Below are 22,382 nucleotides of genomic sequence, written 5' to 3'. Positions count from 1 at the left end.
CTTGATCAATTGGCTCTGCTCCTGTTAATACAGCCCAGAATACTTTTGGCCGCCTTTGCTGCCAGTACACACTGCTGGGTCATACTCAGCTTACTGTCTACTATGGGGCCAGGTCCTTTGCAGCAGAGCTTCTCTCCACAGTCAGCCAGTCCCCAGCCTGTAGAGTTTCAAGGGATTCTTCTTTATCAGCTGCAGCAGTTTCCACATAAACTTATCTAGAAACTGATTTACACTTTGCATGCCCTTTATTTTAAGCAAGAGCAAAAGACATCTCAGAGAAGCAGAAACATGCAGTTGCAAATGTTCAAAATTTAAGACTTCTAAACGTGTTTTTTTTCCCATGTTTGTCCCTCCTCAATACTAAGTCAAATAAAGACCTTAAGTAATGAAACAGAACCATCAAAGTTCTTCTTGCAAGACAAGGAAAGAGACAGTGTAATTGCAAAGGCCAGAGCTAAGAGGAAAGTTGTTTTCTTATTCATTCATACAAGGAGAATAGCAGGTATTCCTGCACACTCCCCTGTAATATTTGAGGTGCACAGCTATGACGTGACCTGGCAAGCTCAGACAAGCTAGTACAATTGACTAGAACTGCCCAAAACTAACTAACTAAATTAAGGTCAACTCCTATTTACAAGCAAGAAAGTAGGAGCTTCTGCTCATCAATGGAAAACCCTGTCCTTTGGGACTCACATTTCAACAGTAATGTCAATAAATCAAGTTTCCTATGGAACATAGGGATAGAGGAGTGTTTATTCCTGCAGAGGTCAGTCAAAGAGCACAGCAAGCAAATTGTTATCCACACTGTAGTAGACACTATCAACTTTTGACAAAAATTTCAACCAGATGCAGGGCTATCTACACCACACCGTACAAACAGAAACCCTTCACTTTCCCTTCAAAATCCATAACCAACCCAGAAATGGCCGCAACAAAATCCAGATTGAGAGAAAAAGGAGAGGAGTATTTCAGCATATACTTAAGAGCTGACTGGCCTGAAGTGCTTGTTACTGTGTTCAACAACCACACCTCAAAAAACCCACCTAGGCAGCCTTAAACAGAAAACAAAGTAATTGTTCACTGAAGCAATTTGTAATTTTAAGTCTTAATTCAGAAGTGGAAGATTCTTTGGCAAAAAAGTATAAAGATATAACCTAAAAAAGGAAAAAAAAAAAAAAAAAGTCTGGTTTTTCTTACACATAGTAGTTCCTGAATTTAAAAATTTTATCTCTATTAGCTACAACTATTGCTTTCAAGCATTTAATAATAAATCAAAATCAAAGTACAGCTGTTTGGCAAAGGTATAAGACTATTTTACTTCATAACCAGTAATTAATTTCTCCTCAAATGAAGTTATAAAGGATACTATCAGAGCTGAAAGGCTATAAAACACTCTGTCATAACCCTTTTCAGCTAACTACTGAAGCTTTAAACTAGGATTCTTAAAATGACAAAAAGTTGGTATTTTATTTGCAACCTGCATATCAACTCTGATTTCTATGCACAAAATTTTCAGTAGTATATGCATCACAGCTCTTAGTTCAGGCTGTCTGAATCTGTATGGGGGTGTGTACACACACAGAAACACTTGTTCAGCAGAAAAAAAAGTATGAGTTGAAACAAATAGCGTAGCATGAGACGACATGCTTCCCTGAGTGACTGTGTGTGCCAAGTTTCAATTTTGTTCCAAAACACAAAGTTACTATGAGTATCATTTTGCTTGAGATAGCCGTACCACTTCACACACAGAGACAAAATAAACTATATTATTCTGTAGGACAGATACAAATAAATCTAAACATTTGTAAAGAGAAATGCATTTCTGTGATGGCCTTTGTTTTGTAGTTCTCCTGACAGTGCTTAATACTTGTACGTGTCTTAAGTTTTTTGTTGCACATATTGTTTACCCAGATATATAGAATTAAATATTACATTTACTTCATTATTGTTAAAGGCAGATATGGTAAACTGATACTTTAGTTGAAGATGCTAGAGCTGGTCTGAGATAACACAATTAATACCTTATTACCCAATCAACAAAGGAGACATCATCATTTTCTGAATCAACAATCAATCTACAAACAGTGCAACTAACACCTGCATGTATTACAAGTCCAAATTAAATTTTAAGACCTTGCTCTAGATTTTTCACTTTGAAAGACTTACTCCACTTTCACAACTCCACAGAATGTCTGCGCTACACAGACATTTCCTAATCTTCCCCCATGTTCACTTTAAAAAGCAACATGCTTGAGTTAGAGTAAACAAGAAAGTCATCTGGATTTGGTACATAACAAGGACAGAATCAGGCTGTTAATCAGTCATGACAGAGTACATGTACAACTTTAGCTCAGGAAATATTGCTGTTACTAAGAAGGGAAAAAAAGACACGTATTCATAGTAGCTGCTCCAACAGAGGGGCCAGCGCTGGGTAAACCTGGAAACTGAGTTACCAACTTTTCCTGCTTAGAATAGCCGGAAATTCAGAAGCAGTTCCTGTAAAACAGGCTTGCAGCACTTTACCAGAGAACAGAGTATGTGTGCTAATATATTAAACATAGTGAATAACAAATCTGAATCGTTAGTCTTCAGAATGTATCTTAAGAACTACATTAATATAAGAACCATACCTGTTTTAATTGTTACAGTAAGCTATTCACTTAATGACAGTCTATTCTTTATAGACAATGCAAGGACCTTGTCTGCATTTAAAGAAGTCAAGCAAGCAGAAGCTATCAGACAGGTACACTGCTAACCATTTTCTAATAATTCTTTTTCATTAATTCTCAAAATTGTTTCCACTTAGATTAGGTCACTATAAGTCAGCTAGAAGATCATCCCAAGGTTTTAATAACACCTTGCATTCGTGTGAAAAATAAATCCATTTGCAAGAACCATAGAATCATAGAATGGTTTGGCTTGCAAGGGACCTTCAAAGATCAACTAGTGCAACCCCCTGCCATGGGCAGGGGCATCTTTCACTAGATCAAGCTGCTCAAAGCCGTGTCCAACCTGATGTTGAAGACTTCCAATGACAAATCTTGAAAAATGGTTTATAACCAGGAATAGGATAAGCTCCAGAAGGAGGGAACAGATAACAGAAAGAAACTTAGATGGAAACTGCCTATACCCTAAGACTGACTTTGGAATCACCATTTTAAAAAAACAGATGGGTATCAGTTACTTCTGATGGAAAAGCAACATTCATACCTTTAAGTCACCTTACCTTGTGAATTCTCCGAACTAATACAGATGCAAAAAACCGCAGCGTGCCTCTCAGTTCATCCACTGAGGATTCATCATCAGTAATATTTCTGCAGTGTTGTAAAGCATGTCACAGAAGAAAACAGAATAAAATACATTTATATTAATCTAACCACAATACATTTGGCACTACTAAAAGCTGGAATAAGAACATTCAATGGTGACACTTCAACGGATATTAATTGAAATGAAAGCTACCAAGTGTGGGCAGATTAAGCAGTCTTCTATTCGAGTGAAATACACAGCATTCCCACTATGTTTGTGCACACAACAGTGGTTTAAGAAATATGTCAGTAAATTGGAATTATATACCAATTCCTGCTCTAATATACTGTCTGTATGATTTTGACAGAGTAAAATCTAACTTAAGTTTCCACATATGTGAATGCTTCCTGTTTCAGTGCCATGAAGCGAAACTGAATTAATATTGGCAAAGACTTTGGAATAAGAGTACTGCAAGTACATACCCCAGTTAAGTTAGTCAAAATTGTATCTTCCATATTGCATACTACAAGATCTTCTATACTCCAAGATTCCAAATAATTTTCTTCTGTTTTAGTACAAATCTGGCTTTGTTAACTTCTTTTGTTTAAGTTTTATTATAAAACTGGTAGTTTCTCATGTAGCTTTTAATGAAACAGGTACATCCCTTGTATTTCAGCTCAGCCTCTTCCAATAGGAAACTTTCATTGGTATTTTTTCAACAAGTTCTAAAACTTAGATGCCATTTAATACAATAATATTCTCCTTTTTAAATATGAAATTGGGCCTACTTCTGGTCTAAACAGAGACTGCCATTTCCTAGAAGGGAAAAAAAAGCATAGCACAGGAAACCAACAAATGACTGAACTTGTTTTTTGAAAAGTTGATCTACTTTTGATGTAGCATAAAACATGAAACTATCAATTACAAAGAAAACAAAACAAGAACCTATAGCTGCTCGGAACAGAATTTACATTATTTAGCATGGTTTCTGCTTGGAAACAAAGAAATAAAGAAGAATTTAAACAGATTCCCAAATCAGTATGTCAAAATATCACCTAAACTTATTATCTAGCTTGCCAGTTTCCATCTCCTGCAATAACGGATGTTCAGTGAAAAATCACAGTAAAAATACTTAAAGTTGATTCAGGAAGAAAAATGACTAATTCCATGTCTTTTTTGGGAAACTGAGTGAAAATGGGAAATACACTAAGTCTTAGATGCAGAAACTGCAACTAAACTGAGTAGAAAAAAAGACCATGATAGCAGGATTCCACAAAATGCAACAGAAAGAATAAAAATCTACCAGCATTTAAGCATATATGGACATTAGGGTATGACTAAAGATATTGGTAAAACTGCATTGTAATAGCTGAGTAATAACACAGCAAAGAAAGTTATATCCTGCTTTAGCTAATGACCATATGTAAAAGCCATCACAGTTTTTGGTAACAAATGAGTTTGCATATGTAGTAAACGCAAACATTATTTGCATTAAAAAAAAAAAAAAATCAGTACAAGCAACAACAGTACATTTGAAAAATAAAAATTTTATGCCTACAACATCATTTCATATTATTCAGCATCTAATTTTTTTAAAGCAGTATTAGGCTGGGTTATATAGCATTCAAACACATGTTGCAGATGAAATGCTAGGTACAGATACCAGTGACCTGACAGTCAAAGTATGCAACTAATTGCATGAAAAAGCACCTCAAAGAAAGCACCCTGGCATAAGAAATACAACCATCCTCCAACAGCTAATCATATGCAGATAAGAATACTGTAGGGGAACATTTGGTTTGTTATAAGATCGGCAGCTGACATTTTGGAAGCAATATGGTTAGCAAATACCCTCACTGTCAAAGGAAGCCAAGGGATTAGCAAACAAATTGTAAGACTATTACTGGTATTTGACAAACAAGATACACTAAGTAATTTGGACCAAGAAGTTGTTACTTTATTGACACTTGGATAACCAGTATCGTGGCTAATTCTACTTGGACGTGACTTTATGCCACGTACTTTCACAACACTCCACAGGTTTGCAGAGACATTCTTTTAATCACCAGCAGACTGAAGACTGGCGAAAAAACAATCAAGAACCTGCAAAATCTCAAATCTCTCATGACACAGTGGAAAGTCCAAATAACTTGCTTGGAAACATTTTAAAAATTGGCTGCATTTTCCCAGAATTTGAGGAAAAACTTAAAAACACAACTGTCGGTACAACGGAGAGATTTGCTAAAAGAAAAAGGCTCAGTCTGTTAATTGTAAACAGTTACTAAGTCCAGTGTCTCAAAAGAGATACACCCAACTGCTATTGCATCTAAATTCTTATGGGATCTACTGACAAATGAAAACCATATCCAAATACCAAAGTGATTTCTTTTTTCCCCTGTGCATCACTTATTCTTACAAAATTTGGCCAACTCCTATCAAAAAGATGAAGAAAATAAGTTGCAAGCTGATAAAACTGTAAAGCTATGGTTTGTAACTCAACAGAAAACCTGTGTTTTTCTTGCATTACTTGCATTTAAAATGAAAGGAGCTCCGTATGTGCAAACACTAGTTTTAGTCACTATCAAAGAAAAATGTTTTCGTAGTAATGCATTACAAAAATGCCGTAATTACTGGATTCTAGCCTAATCTAGGAGAACTGGAGTTGAAGTAGCATCAATGACCAAAAAAATTCACTAAGCATAGTTGACTCATTCAATCTTTAAACTCTCCTATTCAAAATGAGGTTGGTGTAAGCAAGATATTACATAGTTTTATTGTACAGCATACAGCATAAGCAATAGACTCAGACCAATGTTTTGTAGCTCTGCAAACTTTGATTACTTACAACTATGCCCTATTCTTCTCATACAGTTGAAAAAATTCTGAGCACACAAATATTTAAATATAACCAGTATAAATACCTTGAAAAATACCAAACAAAAATTGCATATAGGTATAACTACCTATTTCAGTGGAGTTCACTGGATTTTAAGTACTAGTCTTCATTCCCCTAAACTGATCCAAGTTTAGGGATGTTTTCCTCTAAATTTTAACCTGCTAATAAAGTATTACAAATTCTTACACAGCTTATTAATGAAACAAACATAAACCACAGCTTTTCCCTGCTTATAGCACTTTATTTGCTGAGCAATAGATCTAGGATTTTATCTTGCAATATACATTTCTGGTAAGTGTTAAACTGACCAGGCTTCTGAGTGAGTTATGTCATGTTACCTCACCAATGTCCAGAGTATTGAAGGTGCTGCAAGGCACCATCAGCTGACAGGGCACAAAAAATAAAATAATATAAAAGGAAAAAAAAAGGGGGGGGGAGGGGGTAGCTTCTGCACAAGTTCCATTCACTTGAAAGGGGGCAGACAGCATAAGGAATTATGCCCAGAGTTTTCTGCAAGGGAAAGCAGCAAACTGCTTTACCAACCTAGTCTGGCAAGTCTGAATTGCCTGCTGGTGGTTACCCACACTGCTAAATAAGGATAGTTTGGATGCATGGGCTTCTGGATTTAGCTCTGTGAAGAATTATCCAGAGTCAGTGAGGTTTGTTAGCTCAGAAAAAACATTTCACGAATGCAAGAGTCCTTTCTCCAGGGTGAGCTGAGCTATACAAACAGTGTAGGTACACCTAAGTAGGAAAAGTCAGAAGTAACATGATCTACAAGACAGACCTCAAACAGCTGCACACAGACACAGTTAAGGCCTCCCTGCATGACTGTTGCTGGAAATACAGGAAAGCATAGAAATACCTGAACGTCTAGAGCAAATGAGACCAGATCTGACATTACTACTGTTAAGCCAAAACCAGTAAGCCTTTCAGGACCAAGTTGTCAGACTTACTCAGATACAACTGCACGGTAGCTCACTGAACTCCCAGTACTTCAGGTTCATGGAAAGCTTATTAGTTCTGATCAGCGTGGTGTGAATTTATGGAGCTAGTTCAAAATCTGGAGGTGCAGCCATGTAAAACTAAAGAAGACAGTGCAGAAACATCTATACAGCTCACCAGAAGGCAAGATGTAGCAGAATCTAGACTGGCTGTCTCCATACCAAGTATATTTTGCACTGCACTTCTAACAATGCGTATTACTATCCCCATCATACGATGTATTCCAGACTTCCACCATCTTGGGAGTCAGAGATGTAACTAACATGTGGAATCCAAGTTTCCTTGTCAGTCCAAAACAAAGACATTGAAGACACTTTCCACCAGCAAAAAATCCTATCTGATTTCAAATTACAAAATACAGAAGACAGTTCCCTTACATTTGTTACTTTATCAAACAGCTCAATGGAACATCCTCTAGTTTTCTGTGTTTGAAAGTTAAAAAAGCTCGAGTTTTCCAACTCAATCATTCACAATACACGGTGCTAAAGCTCCCTCTGCTGTTCGCATAAGCAGTTAAGTTTTATACCTCTGTGTATTCATCACACAAAGACAGATGTGAGACATGCAGATATTGGCCACAATTAAAAAACAATCAAAGAAGTCTGCCCAGAAAATTTTAGATTCCAGAGAGATGGAAAAAAAAACAGCGTAGAGTAAAAGAAAAAAGTATAAATTTCTTTTAGCACAAACCTGAACCTTTCCATCCAATGAAAAAGTCAAATTCAGAATTAAGGCAAAATTTTGTTTTAACACATTGATGCCATCATGATCCATTAAAAATATTTTTAATATCTTCTTACAAAGTACTTTGGAGCAATAATTAATATATAAAGGTACAAGGAAAAAAAAAAAGAATTAGCTATAGTCTTTTCTTTATACACTATTTTAAAGTTATTTACAGAGTACTACTCTATTCAGCTCAGCATAACCACTCATAGCCTTAAAACTCAGCAAGTCACCAGATGTTCTGCAAGAAGGTGGCCACAACACGTATTCAAAATACCATTTCTGTATTAATTAAAAGTGGAATTTTTGTTTTTAAAAAACTGTAAAGTGTTTGTTTTTTTTTTAAACAATGTGAAAGATCAGTGTGTGTCTACTCTGGAAATAAATTTCGGGGGGGTTGAGTTTTTACACAGGTTTTAATCAAACCATATGTACTTCTAAGTAAGAGTTATTTGAAAATTAACATATAAAAATGAATAATCTAGAAGTGTTTTTAAGATTAAATACAAATTTCAGAACTGCCTCTATCATGCTTAAATTATCAAAAGATCTGTTCAACTCTGCTAAGAAACAATAACATGATGAAACTGTAGCACTTAAAAGTATGCTTTTACTAAAGAAACAGAAATGTTTATTGTCAGGTGACTATTTCTTAAACAGTTTGACGGATATTTATGACATTCAAAAATAGTAACTTTTAGGTAAAGCTCATACCTGTACCATGGATAAATAAAGTTTTCCAGCACCAACTCAAGCACCTGTGCAGAACAAAGACAACCACATTACAATATAAAGAGTTTACCATAAATCCTTGTTAGAAGAGTTAAAAACACAATCACCTTCCAAAACTCATAGACCATAATTCCTACTTCGTAAAACTTTAACATACAAATGTGTATGTTGTGATCCTATTGTGAGATCAATCATTTTGCGTAAAAATCAGTCCTTTGGGCAAATAGCAATACAGTGATGGTTTCATCAGGTATCAACATGAAACGGCTGCCACTAGCACTATCGACAACGTGAAGCACAGTGCTATGGCCAGTCTGTTAGGTGAATGCTATGAAAAATGTACTCTTACCTCAAACAGCCCTTCCCTAATTTTTCAGATCAGTCCCTGTACTCTGATGCAGTGTGAAGCCTCTCACAGGCACAGCTAACCATCCTACACTTACACACACCTCCATCCCTTTTCATCCAAACCTCCACCTTTTCCAACGCTCCCTCACCCTCCAAATGGGACAGTTGATCCTGTATGCTCACCACTCACAAAGAAAGCAAAAGAATAATCCTAAAAAGCAATTTCTACGAAAGCCATTCTCCTTTCTCCACGTCCTGCACCACAGCTTTCAAGAAAGCCTGCCTTATGGTCCCAGCCATCTCTTGAAGACCTGACCCAGAGCGCTTCCTAAAGTCCTTGTACTACATGTATCCTCATGACCTCCTCTCTCCTGTTCCTAGCCCCTGTATACCTCACCTATGTGGATCTCTATAGGAAAATCTTTTCCACCCTTTCCATCAAACCTGTTCCTCACAGGGCAAGCCCATGGTCACCTTTCCCATGCCAGAAAACCTAGGTTACTCAGGAAGAACCAGTGCAGTTGCAGCCATGTCACCGGCACGCCCTGGTTCAGCTTGGCTTTCAACGTCACAGCAGGGAGGGGACAGTCCCTGTTCAATCAATGGGCTGCCACCACCACATACATACACAGGGTGTACTGCTCGCCGGACTGCAGCTCTGGCACCTCTCCTTACACCTACACAAAAGTTTCAAGTAACTGTTACAGTCCTTGCACCACAATTAGCAAGAAGAAAACTTCTGAAGGGAAGGGGAAACATCACACAGTGCCATGAAAAAGAAACATGAGGAAGGAGGAGGAAGGATGAAATTTTCTTGAGATTTCTCCTCCTTTGCTATAAGCACAAGATATACTCCACACTACTTCCTCCTGTCACAGCCTATCCCTCAGTTGGAATCACTGCTTTAGAGATCAGTTTGTGCTCGGCATCGTCAATGCTGATCAGGGTAGTAAGAGAGAATACGTGTGCTGCTACATGAGACTGCTGTGCTGTAGTCTATAAAAGGAAACGTTTTTCAAAAGAAGTCACTGTGTTTAAAGAAAAATGTAAAATCTGTTTGAAAGGAAAGCAGAATGTAACAGCTGATACAGAAATGTCATTTATGAGAGTAAGTATTACTCTTCTTACAAGATTTGCTGCTGCACTCATTCACACTGTGTGCGCTGCAACAATTCAAGACTTGCTAAATTTATACTATCTTTAGGGCACTACATGCCTCTGCTCTACTCACGATTATAAAAGCACACTCCGTAAAATGCACACCACAGCCTTTTTAATTCCTCTCAAGCCTTCAGACTCGAGCAGTTGATGAATACTCTTTTTCTGTCTTCACTACTAAGAATATCACCTACTCAAATTTTATAAGATACTCTCCCTTTTGCAATTGTTCCATTACAGTGATTTTCCTCCCTTTGTTTTTAAGGGTGAAGGATAAATTTTGTTCCTTCACCCTCTCTCTGAGGTGATGTTTTCCAGTTTGGGATAACTTTAGATTTCTGTATTGTGGACTATACAAAGTCATCAACGTCTTTTCTCCTACCTGTGTGTGCTATAGCAGTAATAGATCTTGAAATTGTAATATGGTCATGTGTGGACGATGGATAGGTAAGTTAAATGTCACCTCCCTCCCCCTGCCCCCAAATCTCGTATTTCCATTAAAAGCAGGGTGGAGGGAGATGACAACAGATGCTTTACTTCCCAGGCCAGAAGAGATCAAGAAATCCCAGAGAATCTCCTTTGGAAGTTAATCTTCAGACAACAGAAGGGAGATCACATCCAGCTCCAGTCAGCAAACACAGACCATTGGCCTTAAGAGCAATAGATCAGACTACTCAGAACAATTTCCCTGATGCCTTCCATAGCACTGCCAGTATATAAACCAATTTACTCCATAGAAATCTCAGTCCCACAGCTATTGCAACATTATTTTTGTCCATGCAGAGTTTCTAACAAAGTAAACTTCTTTCAGGGTTCAAACTGCAGACTCTTTCAAAAAAAGTGCCTTTCAAAAGCAAAGGCCTGCAGAAAAATCCATACTGTGCATCTGTCTGTTAAAGGATCCCTCTTCTTTCTTACTCTACTTTTGCTATGTGCCTCCCCATCAAGAGCAACAACAGCAGACCACCTTCCACTTGTAGTGGAAAATGCACTTGGACAGCCTTCAAGCACAAGACAGTGTACTCAAAGGGAGTACAACGCACTCCTCTTCAAAGAGCTTGCTTTATCCATGACTGCTACTTTGGAACTGAAAGCCTGTCCATCAGGCATGTGTCACTGCAATTTCAGTTCATCAGCTGCCAGCATAACTTGGTGGCACTCTTTGCCTACAGTCCAGAGGCTTCTAAAGCCACTAGAAGAATTGTTTCCAACAGTGAGAGATCTCACTCTTACTGTTAGCTAAGCCAAACACACATGGTTCTGAGAATCATCTTCCTGTGGTTCTTGAATCAGCAGCAAGGAAAGGACGAAAGATGCAAGACCTGATGACCCATCCCACTCTGGATAAGGTCTCCTTGAAATTTATCCCATGTTTGTAGTAACTGACTCCCACTTGAACCATGTCACAGACTTGCCAGTGCACACACAGAAAGCAGTCCCTATTTGCACATTTACTAAACGCATGGCATGGCAGAGGCAGTTACGTATGATGCTCCTTGCACCAAAGTGCTGTACCGAAGCTAAGAAACAGCTACAGTGTGAAATCATCCATACCACAAAATACAAGCACTCAAGGAATAATAGGCGATTGACTGCCAGTAACTGGTGTTCAAGGCGTACAGTCCATGCAGTTTTCCCATGAACCCTATGAGCACTCCAGAATATATCAGTGTGATTCTGTAAGTCAGAAAAAAAACCTGTCACATCATCCACTGCACTTTCATAAAGCACTAGGAAAGTGGGACATGTGTACCCACTTCCATTCTAGCAACACCAACAGTATTATTCAAGCTCAATTGCTCACACTATGCACACATGCCAACGCAGTAGACAGGACATCTCAAATGACGACAGCTAATCATAAGCAATTTCCTTTTCTGTGAAGTATTATTCTCCAGCTTTGAATACAAATGATGAGTCATTCCATTTAAAGCCTACCTATTTTGCAAGCATTTTGCAAAATGACTGGTTCTACTATGTGTGAGCAGTTTTGAATTGGAAAGAGATTACAAGCACAGAACCAAATGCAGCAGGTAGCAATATAAGCAGCAGCTGAAGAAAAAAAAAAAAAAGAGAAACTATTTTCTAGCATGCACTGCAGCACTGCAAGCTAGTCAGCCTACTGCTGCCAAGACAAGCTTTCTGTGGACCACCACAGAACAGACCCCAGTTGTCAGGAGGAGTTACTGTAGGGCTGAGTGGTGAATGATCCCGTAGCAGGTGAGAACTACCAGGCTAAATTAGATTGCAAAGGAGCAAGGATTTAATAAATAAACCACAATGAGAATTTGAAAGGCCTTAAAAGACTGTACAACTAGATAGCTGAGACCACTTCCTGAGGGTAGAACAAGCGATTCCCAATAAGAAAGCATATAGGCCACTGTGTTGCTATGAGAGTTCAGGACTGGCAAGGAGAACGTTCAGACAATAACCTATTTCTTGTCATGCATTTGTCCATTTCTCACTTTTAGAAAAGGAAAAAAAAAAAAAGGAGAGAGAAAACTGTCGTCCCAAAAATCAAGTCAAGAACCTGAGAACTGAAGAATTAAGAGGAAAATTTGTGAGATCAACAGACAGCACCTTGACCCACTAAGGCATTTCTTTCATGATGTTGATCAAAAGTAGCTGAGCAGATTTGACTTGTGACCATCCCTCACATAGCAAAACTGAGACTGTAGGGAAAGAGCTGAGTTCATTAACTAAATAACAGAATTAAATTCTCCTTTATACACCTGAAATTATATACAACATAAAAGTGACCAACAGATACCACATCCTAATTCAAAAAGAAAGAGAACATTGGGGAAACTAACATAAAGCACAACAGATTAGAAACCAGAAACAAAATTATACTTAGGTCGCTGCACTATTTTTGTGCAGGATACGGCACAAACTATTGAATATTGATAGATGCATGGCTGAGGCAGTTTAGAGTTCAAATATAATAATAAACATAAATGAAGGGGGGAGGAAAGTCCAAGCACAGGTCTGTCTTATTGTTCTAAACCACGTACAGCAGCTAGATAACCAAAACAAGGCTGCAAAAGATTAAGAATTTGCTAAGTGAGACAAACCGTCATCGCAAGCCAAGAGAGAAAAATCCATACTTGTGAGAAAAATCTGGATTTCTTCTGATTCAAGTGTGTATTAAATTATTCTGTAAGCACTTGAAAACACAAGCTTAAAGACTATACAACTGATTCAAATTAGAAACATTTGGAAATGAGAACATTGCCAAAACTCTTCAACCTGCAAAGGAAGAACTAGAAAAACTAATCCAGAATAAAAAAAATCCCAGAATTATCCCAAGTATTTGAAGAATCTGCTTTTCAGAAGCAGGCTGCACTCCACACTCCTTTGGAATCTCATTAATCTTAATTCAGTTCTCACTGTATCAGCTTCCCTCTAACGTTATGACTAACCCACAAAAGAAAATAAGAGCAGTCTCTCCTTCCAACCCTAGGCAGACTATCCAATTCCAGGCACGCATTACAGGCTGCATCCCCAGAGCAGATGATCAAGAGGAATACAGTGTGGGCAGAACCCCAGCAACCCTTTCAACCAGTACAGAAGAGTTGCAATGGGGAACAATGCAATGAGATGTCTCATTTCAAATTGTATCCTACACAAGTGAAAATGGTGGCTCAGACGGACTGCCTGTTTGGGTACGTCAAAGGCGATCACCCTGGCTCAGTGTCCCAGGAAGGTACAGAACTTGGGTCTGGTACTTCCCTCTAGTTAAGCACCAAAAGAAAAGAATGAGAAACATGGCATAGATATACAAAAGACATGTCTACGCTGCTAAATAAAGCAGGGCCAGGGACGTGCCGCTGAAGTAAAAAGAAACAGCAAAGAAAAGCCCCCACCACTTTGCTAAAAGCAGAACTACATCAACAGCAATCAAATACAAAATGCCAGCGTGCAGCAACACATTTTAAAGACCAGTCTTAGACGATAACTACGGGTATCTACTTGTATCTCTTATGAATAACTTACTACAAAGAACTTTTTTAGCATTAAATTTGCATTTAAGCTAAACAGAAAAATTTCCAGTTCTTCAGCATTCACCACATCCTTTGGCAAACTGTCACAGCTATTTGCTACCCAAAATTCTAAAAACATTACATGCATAGAAGCACTTATTTTACATTCTATTATTAAAAGACAAGGTTAAAAAAATAAGCCTACTGAAATGATGTTCAGCAATACTGTTATTTGAATACACTTGAGCCCAAAATTATTTAAAAAAAATTAACAGATTAAGTATTTTAAAACAATAAATGTTTGCTTCTGAAATTGCAGGGGAAGTCACTACATTAAACCAGAGGAAGTCTACAACTTGTTATCTGTGTTTTTTTAAAAACATTCCTCAGCTGTCCATCCCTCCCTTCCCTTAAGGTTTTCATTCTTTTGCTAATCTTGCTGTGGGCCATGCCCAGGACACTATCACACACAGCTGAATTAAAGTGTTAGTTTATACCACAAACGCATGCAGCTTTGACTTGATACATCATATTGTTAATTGCGAGAGTTGATACGCAAGAATCTTCTCGCTTCTGACATGCCAACTGTTCATCCTCCTACCCTAGAACTCCAAAGTTGGAATTCTAAGTAAATGGAGATTAAGTTACATATGCACTTTGGAATTTTCCTAGCTTTGAAAAAGGACAAAACATTATCTATTTAGCTGCCAATATATTTCATCAATTACCAATCAAGGGGGAAAAAAAAACCAAACCCAAAGAAAAATTGCTCTTCAGTTAGCTCTTTTTATAGAGAAAAGAACAAAACAATATTTACAGTCTTATTAAAAAACAGGTATTTATGCTATTCTTCTTTGAGTAAATACACTAATTTCTTTTTTAGACAGATTTTGTTACAGCTTAGTCTGATGATTTTAAACAGCTACCATCACATTATCTATCATCTTCATTACAGAAATTTTGTAGCTGGAGAAAATCATCTCTTAACCTCCAGTTCAACAAACTAAGCAGGTTGAAATCCTTAACTTTTTGAGAACCAGACACATTCACTTACAACTATTCTTTCCTATATACTTCCCAATTTACATAGATGTTTATTCTATGTTCTAGGCACACTGCTAGAGGAACAGTCACATCTGTATTAACAAGTAGGCCATCTCGCCTCTCTGCTCCTGTCATATCTTTTTCTGATTTGACTTTTACAGGAACAAGTTAATATACATGGGAAGCACATCTGAACTATCTACTGAACCAGAGGTAATAGATCTAAGAGATATGTAAAAAAAAAAAAAAAAAAAAAAACACAAAACACCTCGCTGAATTTCAAGGTACTAAAGAAATGAAGCAGCAATTACCTCTGAAAGTGATGCATCAACCTTGGAAGACACTTTCAGATCCAGCCACGGCTGATAGTTTTCCAGAAGCAAAGTAGGTCTGTAGGAGAGCATGGAAAAGTTGGTGTAACAATATTTAATTGAAAGTTTCTTACTGCTATGAGCACAATAAGAAATACTAAGCTTACCGGTGCCATGTATTTAATTTACCTGTGCCTCTTGCATTTGACCTTGCCACATACAGCACAACTGTGACCGTGGGGAAATAGCTCCGGCAATTCTAATTGCTAAGAGAAGATATTTGGACAAGTTTACATTCTTCAAAATGATGACTCTCTTAATATACTGACACATTCATTAATTTCTTTTTAGAGTATAAAATCACAGAGAACTGAACAGCATAAAGACAAAGTTGCTCTCCCAGCAGGAAAACAAGATACCAAGGCACAGTATGACAAACAGCTGAACCAAACAGAAAAACCGCTTCCACTAAAACAAAGTTTGAGGAGGTAAATACCCATTCACATCTCCAGTCATCTCCCTGTATATCAGCTGGTCTAGCAACAGACCAGCTGGTTTCTCTACAAAACTTGCCTTACGTATAGCCCTGAACTATTGTTAACTATAACATTTTTAGTCCTATGAAATTCTACATTAAGCATTTTAAGTTAGAAAACAGTAATTCCCTTTGGGAATGTTTTTTTTCTTTTTCTTTGAAATGCAGTACCACTTCAAGGAGTTTGACTACAATCAGCAAAGAAGACTTAGCACTGGCTTGTCAAAGGAAGAGCATCTTTAGAAAAGAAGTCTCAATAAAAGAGAATGCAACTGTGTCATTTCTCAGCTACCTGCTACTCGAATGCCAAAAGTGAAAAATGAGTGAAGCAGAAAATAACGTCCATGGACACTCCCAACCACTGACTTCAGAGGCATATGTAGATTCGATGGGACTATGCAGAAACACATGAAGAATCCAAAGTCTTAATCACTGTGTATTTGCTACAAAACTTCTATCAGTTGGTGGATATGAGCCGTACTGACGTGTAGTATTTCTGAAAGCAGCTAGAATTACACAAGAATAGCTACCCAGCATGAATTCTTACCAAATTTAAAGAAAGCACAAGAACGTCAACAGACATGTTTACCTTGGGTTTGTATTTTATGGTAAAAAGAATATTGGGCAAGAGGGAATCCGGTCCCAACGAACAGTAGAAGGTGACGACACCAGCCACGAACGACCAGAAGATCATTAAAACGTGAAGATACCTTATAAAAGAAAAAACCAGGGAGGAAATACGACTGCGTGAGAAGGCACCAGCGCCACACTGGGCCCGGCCCGGCTCCCCCGCCCCGCCCCAGCCCTCCCGGCCGGGTTACCGGTTGAGGAGGAGGGTGGCGGCGCACAGCCCCAGGAGGAGGCAGCAGAAGAGCGGGTACTGCCGGCAGGTCTCCCGCAGCACCTCTGCGCCCCGCAGCCGCTGCCGCAGCCGCTGCCCGGCCGCCCGCACCCAGCCCATGGCGGCCGCTGCCCCGCGCGGGGCCGGGGCGGCAGCCGGGGGCAGGGGGAGGCCGCGCCGCGCCGCTTCCGCTCCCGGCGCCACGTGACGGGCGGCCACGTGACGGGCGGCCATGTTGGTGGCGGGGGGCGGCCCGAGGCGGCGGCGGCGGCGGCGGCGGGAGGTGGGTGAGGCGCCCCGGCCCCGCCGGCCAGGAGCAAGGGGCGGCTGCCGGGCCGGGCGCTCCCGCCTCTCCTAACCCCCCTCCCCGCCCCGCGGCGCCGCAGCTCGGGGGAGGCGGGCATGGCGGAGGCGGGCGGGCCGGCGGTAGGCCGCGGCGGGCGGGCCCGGCCCCAGCCGGCCCCAGCGCAGCGTCCCGGGGCACGGGGAGAAGCGGCGGCAAGGTCGGCCGCGGGTCGCGCTTCTCTGAGGGGAGAGCGGAGGAGGAGCGGGCGCCCAGGCCGGGGGGAGCTCGGTCGGGCCTGGGGCAGCAGCCGGGTCCCGGAGGGATCCCCCGGCAGCGCTGCCGTGACGCGCTCGGGTGGCATTTGGAGCTCTGCTGTGTAACATACTGCGCTAAGCCCTGTAACTAGAAGATCTCTGATGACAGAAAGCTTACCTAGTTATAAATACTTAGGTTCTGGACAACAGGGGCTCCCAGCGCCAAGCAGCCAGAAACTGCTGCATCTGATTAAATGTTCTATATTTAGATGATGACTGAACGAAGTCCTTTAGTGACTGGGACACTAAAACCGTAGAAACACCTCTCAAAACTTCATTAATGGCTTATATGGAAAAGTAACAGGGTAGGAAATGTTAACAGACCCCTCCTTATCATCAGTAAGTATACAAGGTTAAGACATTGAAAATACACTCTTTCTGGAATGTAGATTATTGCTAGTGAGAACAATTTAAAACCAGCTTCACGTAAATAACTGCCTTCAGGGACAGTGTAAGTCACAAGCTTTCAAATTGCTTGAATGCCTTCAGCAACTCTGTAGTTACTCAGTCTTAGGAAGCTCAAAGAAACTAGTATGCCACTACTGGTTATGGGAAGATTAGTTCAATGGACAAAATAAAAGTGTTTGAACAACTGCTCCTGGGAAATCTTACTGAGAGAGGGGCTTCCAGGCTGCAAATACAAAAAAGACCTGCTCGAGGAGAAGTGCCTGCTTTTATTTTTGACTTGTTTTGAGAAGTTGCTGTTGCCTTTTATATTCATTTGCACTAGCACCACACAGGCATATTTGGGCAAAGGATGAAATACTTGTGTTCAGAAGAGTCATGTTTGCAAACCTTCAGTGAAAACCCCGCAACTATGCTGTTAAGGAAAAGTCAGTACTTGGAAGGTGAGTCAATATCTAGAAATCAAAAGCTGAAAATAGCTTTCAGACTCTTCTCTCAGATGTTTGTCATTTTATGCAACACTTCCCTTGACCTCTAGAGCAGGTGAAATGCTGCAGTTTGACTTCAGTATGTTGACCTTTCTCAGAGAGCTTGGCAAAAGCCCATGGTCAGATTGAATTTCTTTTAAGAATGTCTGCACAGTATTATTTCATGTCAGTCCACATGTTTTCTATTAGGGAAAAAAAACACCCAACAAATAAGATGCATACACACAGCAAATCTCCATACAGTCTATTTAAGAGAAAATAAATTTTCCTCAGAAGATGCATTTTTTTATTAGCTGCTTGCTTTGTCCTCAGCTTTACTGCTTGTCATTTTTAGTCATTTATTTTGCAGTGTTTTTAATAAGGAATAACTTTCAAAAAATCTAATTCTTAAAATATTTCATGAAGATGGAACAGCATCATGTCTCTGCAAGTGACTTGCACAGCAAACCAGCAGGAACAGAAGTCAAACTCCTGCTTCCATTTGTGTTCTCTACTCTGGGTAAAGTTTCTTTAATTTCTAGCTTCATTGTTCAGGGTTATGTTTGTTTAGTGTAAAACTGCCCCATTCACATTTGGCACTAATTGTACCTTATCATCTGAGAAGCTGTGCGATTTCCTTCAATTCACAGACACTACAACAACCTGCTTTATCCCATCCCGCTTGCTCTGCCAGAGACAGCAGCGTTAGCATTGCACATCACCCTCTGTAACCCTTGCCCCTGTGACTACTCAGATTGTTCTGAAAGATGTAACTTAAGTTTGTTTTCCAACAAAATAAAGCATGGAAGAACAAAAGTGAAGTATTGACAACACCAAGCTTTTCAAAATTCTATTGATTTTGTGTGAGAAATAAGAACTTTATCCGTTCCCCAGCAATAGCAAGTCTTTCTCTCTTCATGTAAATTATTAGGAAGGTTCTCTGGTTAACTGGAGAACTGAAGGGGAAAACGTGCATCCGGAGATGGGCTCTGAAGCAACATGGCCAAGACTGGGTTATTCTGGAAAGCTAGATTTTATTTTAATACTTAAAATGTAGAAAGATCTTTCACTGATCATTCAAGTCCTCTTATGCAGTCAGTTCTCCATTTTTTTTTTTAATAGCAACAGAAGATTGCATATTCTAGCATTCAAAAAAAGATTTTTCAACATAAAATATAAAACTACACTTGTTGGCTGAATAGTATCAGTTATAAGGCTGAGATTCTGTTTACCAATGTGCTTTTTTTAAGCTTAAAAAAAACCCAAACTTGTTTTAATAAACCAGGCAGTGAACCATAATACACAGATTCTCGCCAGCTGATTGCATTTAATTTACTCTGCAAGTCTGCTTTTGCTCTCCAGTATCTAAAAAAAAAACCAAGTCAGCCTAGAACATCTCATTTTCAAAGCATGACATACTTATCTTTCTCAAGGATGCAGTTGTCCAGGCTAACTTAGATAATGTAATCCTTCATATTTACCCAACAAGGAATTTCCCTTTTGTAAATTATTCCCTGATCATTTTTGTGGGCCCCTTCCAGAAGTTTAAATTGAAGACTTCATATTAACCTTTAATTTCAGCCATTTAGCAGAAAACTTTAGAGAAAGTTCATTTAAAATATTTAGCAAATAGCTAAGCTTAAACAAAAAAGTGAAACTGAAGTTGGTGACTCAGATCCCAGGAAAATTAAGCATTAAAGTAGGCACTTTAGACTTAAGTTCAAAACTTAAAGGGTATCATACCATCAACAGATACCGGTTTCATTCTGTGAGTTCAGATAATTCAGCTGTGCGCAAAAAAAACTTAACATGAAAACTGATATTTAGGAGTGCTAAATGTATTTTTTCTTTATTGAAGTAATTTTCTGTATTGAAGGAACACTCAAACTTTGGGGGAAGAATAGAGGCTGACCATTTGATATGCATTCCTGGTTGGATTTGGGTAGTATGATAATTATTAGCACTTAAGTAAACAAAATTAGCTTTACATTTATAAATACTGTCACATTCATTTGTCAAGGAGTTAATAAACTGCTAATGGTCAGATTTATGGCATTTGGGAGTCAGCTCCTGGCACCACCCACACAGACCCATGCTTGCCAGCTGTACGGGAATGTGGGCTGCCATTGGTTGGCGTAGGTTCTTAAATTTGCTTCCTGGACCGCCACATTATGGACCATACATTGACCCTCAGACTGTAAGATTAAAGCAAACTGGATGAGGAAACGATAACCTGGGGCAAAAAGTACCTGCTGGATACAGCACCAGGGGCTTTAGGGCTTTGGATTCCTGGAAAAATCCCACACAAGTTGTCTTCTAGAAGAATGGGGGAAGCTCAGCTGCTCCAGAAGAGTAAGGAGCAAAACAGCAGGTGGAAGGGAGAAACTGTTTAAAAAAAGATGGGTGACATAGTTCTCAAAGGATTGAATTAGACTGGATATTATGAAAAGTTTCTGCACCGGAAAGGTTCATCAAGCATTGGAACAGGCTGCCCAGGGAAGTGATTGAGTCCCCATCCCTGGAGGTATTTAAAAGACGTGTAGATGTGGTGCTTAGGGACATGGTTTAGTGGTGGACTTGGCAGTGTTAGGTTTATGGTTGGACTGGATGATCTTAAAGGTCTTTTCCAACCTAAATGACTCAACAATTCTAAGACTCCAAAAAATCACTGGTCTCTACAATTGCAGGGGAATGAACTGCCAACTGACATTACAGAGATTTAAAAACTTTTTTGTTTGTTCAGAAACAGATTCAGCAGGCAACTAAAGTTGAAGGGGAGGGGCTAGGGGGTTTCAATTATAACAGGCCAGCCAAAATTCATCATTACTTTTCTTTCTTTTTTTTTTTTTTAAAAAAAAAAGGGACTGTAAAATACAATTCAATTAGAAGACCTGAAAATACCTACCAGACTGTGTTTAGGACTGAAGCCATGAAGTCACTGACTGGCACCAGGCAGAATAAAGACCGGCAGGGGAAAAAAGGAAGGGAGACTGTTCTGGTAAGGAAATTAAAGTAAAAGAACTCACTTCAAGTGAGAGACTTTCCAGAGGGCCAGTTTAGTATGCCCAGCAGGAACAATGGTGGGCAAACCAAAGAGGTGCTGAGGAGTACTGAATGTGTTAGAATTTCACTGGGACAAGCAAAGTCCATTTGGGAAATTGTAGCACTGGGAAGAAGAAGAAGGAAAAAAAATGGCAGTGTGCTAGAGGCAATTTTGCCTTGAGGAACGTGTAACTCTCAAGGAGAAAGTAAAAAGGGTCAGAGCAACACTAATATATATATATATACACAGAGCTTTTCTTCAAACAGCTTACACGAGAAGGATTTGTTGAATACATTTTTTCACAGACTAGATACTGGAGAAAATTTAGATATTAGAGATGAAAATAATTTGTCCTGTCATAAACTACAGTTTATGGGACATTAAAAGAGAAGGATATAGAGCAAAAAGTTGCAAGGTGGGTGTAGATGACTACAGACAATAAGAAATAGAGGCCTGCAAAATTAAAAAAAAAAAAAAAAAAGGGCAAAACACCCCATTAAGGAATATGAGGCATAAAGAGAGGCACTAGACCTATACAGGAGACAGGAAAAATGCTTTAAGAAATTAATATTAGGTTTGTGGCAACATTTGGCAAAGGTGTAGTCTATGGAAATTTTATATTAGTTCACCTGAGTAAAAGATAAGCTCTCTGGATATGCACCTTAATCTAGTATTAAGTGAGGTAGCTGAACTGGTTGGTATGTGCAGGGGGAAGATCTGGAAAACATAATTCCTTCCAAAAACCTATGCTGATCAGAGAGGAACGGGGGGGGGGGGGGGGGGGGGGAAAGGTAGCTGGATGTTAAAAAATGTGTAAGAAAAAGTTTGTGAAAGAAATAAGGAGCTGTACAAATGCAAATAGTTAAAACAGTGCCATAGCACATACTTAAGAGCTCAATCTAAATGAAAATTAAGCTGTGTACTTTCTACAGGGATAAAGAAAACCCTGCCCTGGATATACACTTTGTGAAAACAGCTATGTCAGGTCCTGAAGGGAACTTCCACTGACCAACTTTGAGGTCATGGGGGAAATTTTTAA

General features: G+C 39.2%; 1 protein-coding gene across 6 annotated transcripts in view; it reads right to left on the bottom strand.

The window, feature by feature from the left end:
• SNX14 (sorting nexin 14) overlaps positions 1 to 16,892 on the bottom strand; it is a 56,635-nt gene extending 39,743 nt beyond the window's left edge. For 2 of the 6 annotated variants that reach the window (XM_075708483.1, XM_075708486.1), the window contains exons 1-7: positions 16,809 to 16,836; positions 16,577 to 16,697; positions 15,642 to 15,718; positions 15,453 to 15,531; positions 11,669 to 11,791; positions 8,591 to 8,634; positions 3,227 to 3,314 (exon numbers count right to left, since the gene is read on the bottom strand). In XM_075708483.1, coding sequence (XP_075564598.1) covers positions 3,227 to 3,314; positions 8,591 to 8,634; positions 11,669 to 11,791; positions 15,453 to 15,531; positions 15,642 to 15,718; positions 16,577 to 16,681 — 516 coding nt within the window. In that variant the 5' untranslated portion in view covers positions 16,682 to 16,697; positions 16,809 to 16,836. Of the gene's footprint in view, positions 1 to 3,226; positions 3,315 to 8,590; positions 8,635 to 11,668; positions 11,792 to 15,452; positions 15,532 to 15,641; positions 15,719 to 16,576; positions 16,698 to 16,808 lie in introns of those variants that run through there. The other 4 variants (XM_075708481.1, XM_075708482.1, XM_075708484.1 and 1 more) reach the window with 3 other exon arrangements.
• Between the last annotated feature and the right edge of the window lie 5,490 nt (positions 16,893 to 22,382).

This window comes from Pelecanus crispus, chromosome 3 (assembly GCF_030463565.1).
Source record: "Pelecanus crispus isolate bPelCri1 chromosome 3, bPelCri1.pri, whole genome shotgun sequence".
NCBI lineage: Eukaryota > Metazoa > Chordata > Aves > Pelecaniformes > Pelecanidae > Pelecanus > Pelecanus crispus.
The sequence above is the reverse complement of the archived record's forward strand: the minus strand, read 5'-3'. Positions and strand labels throughout refer to the sequence as shown.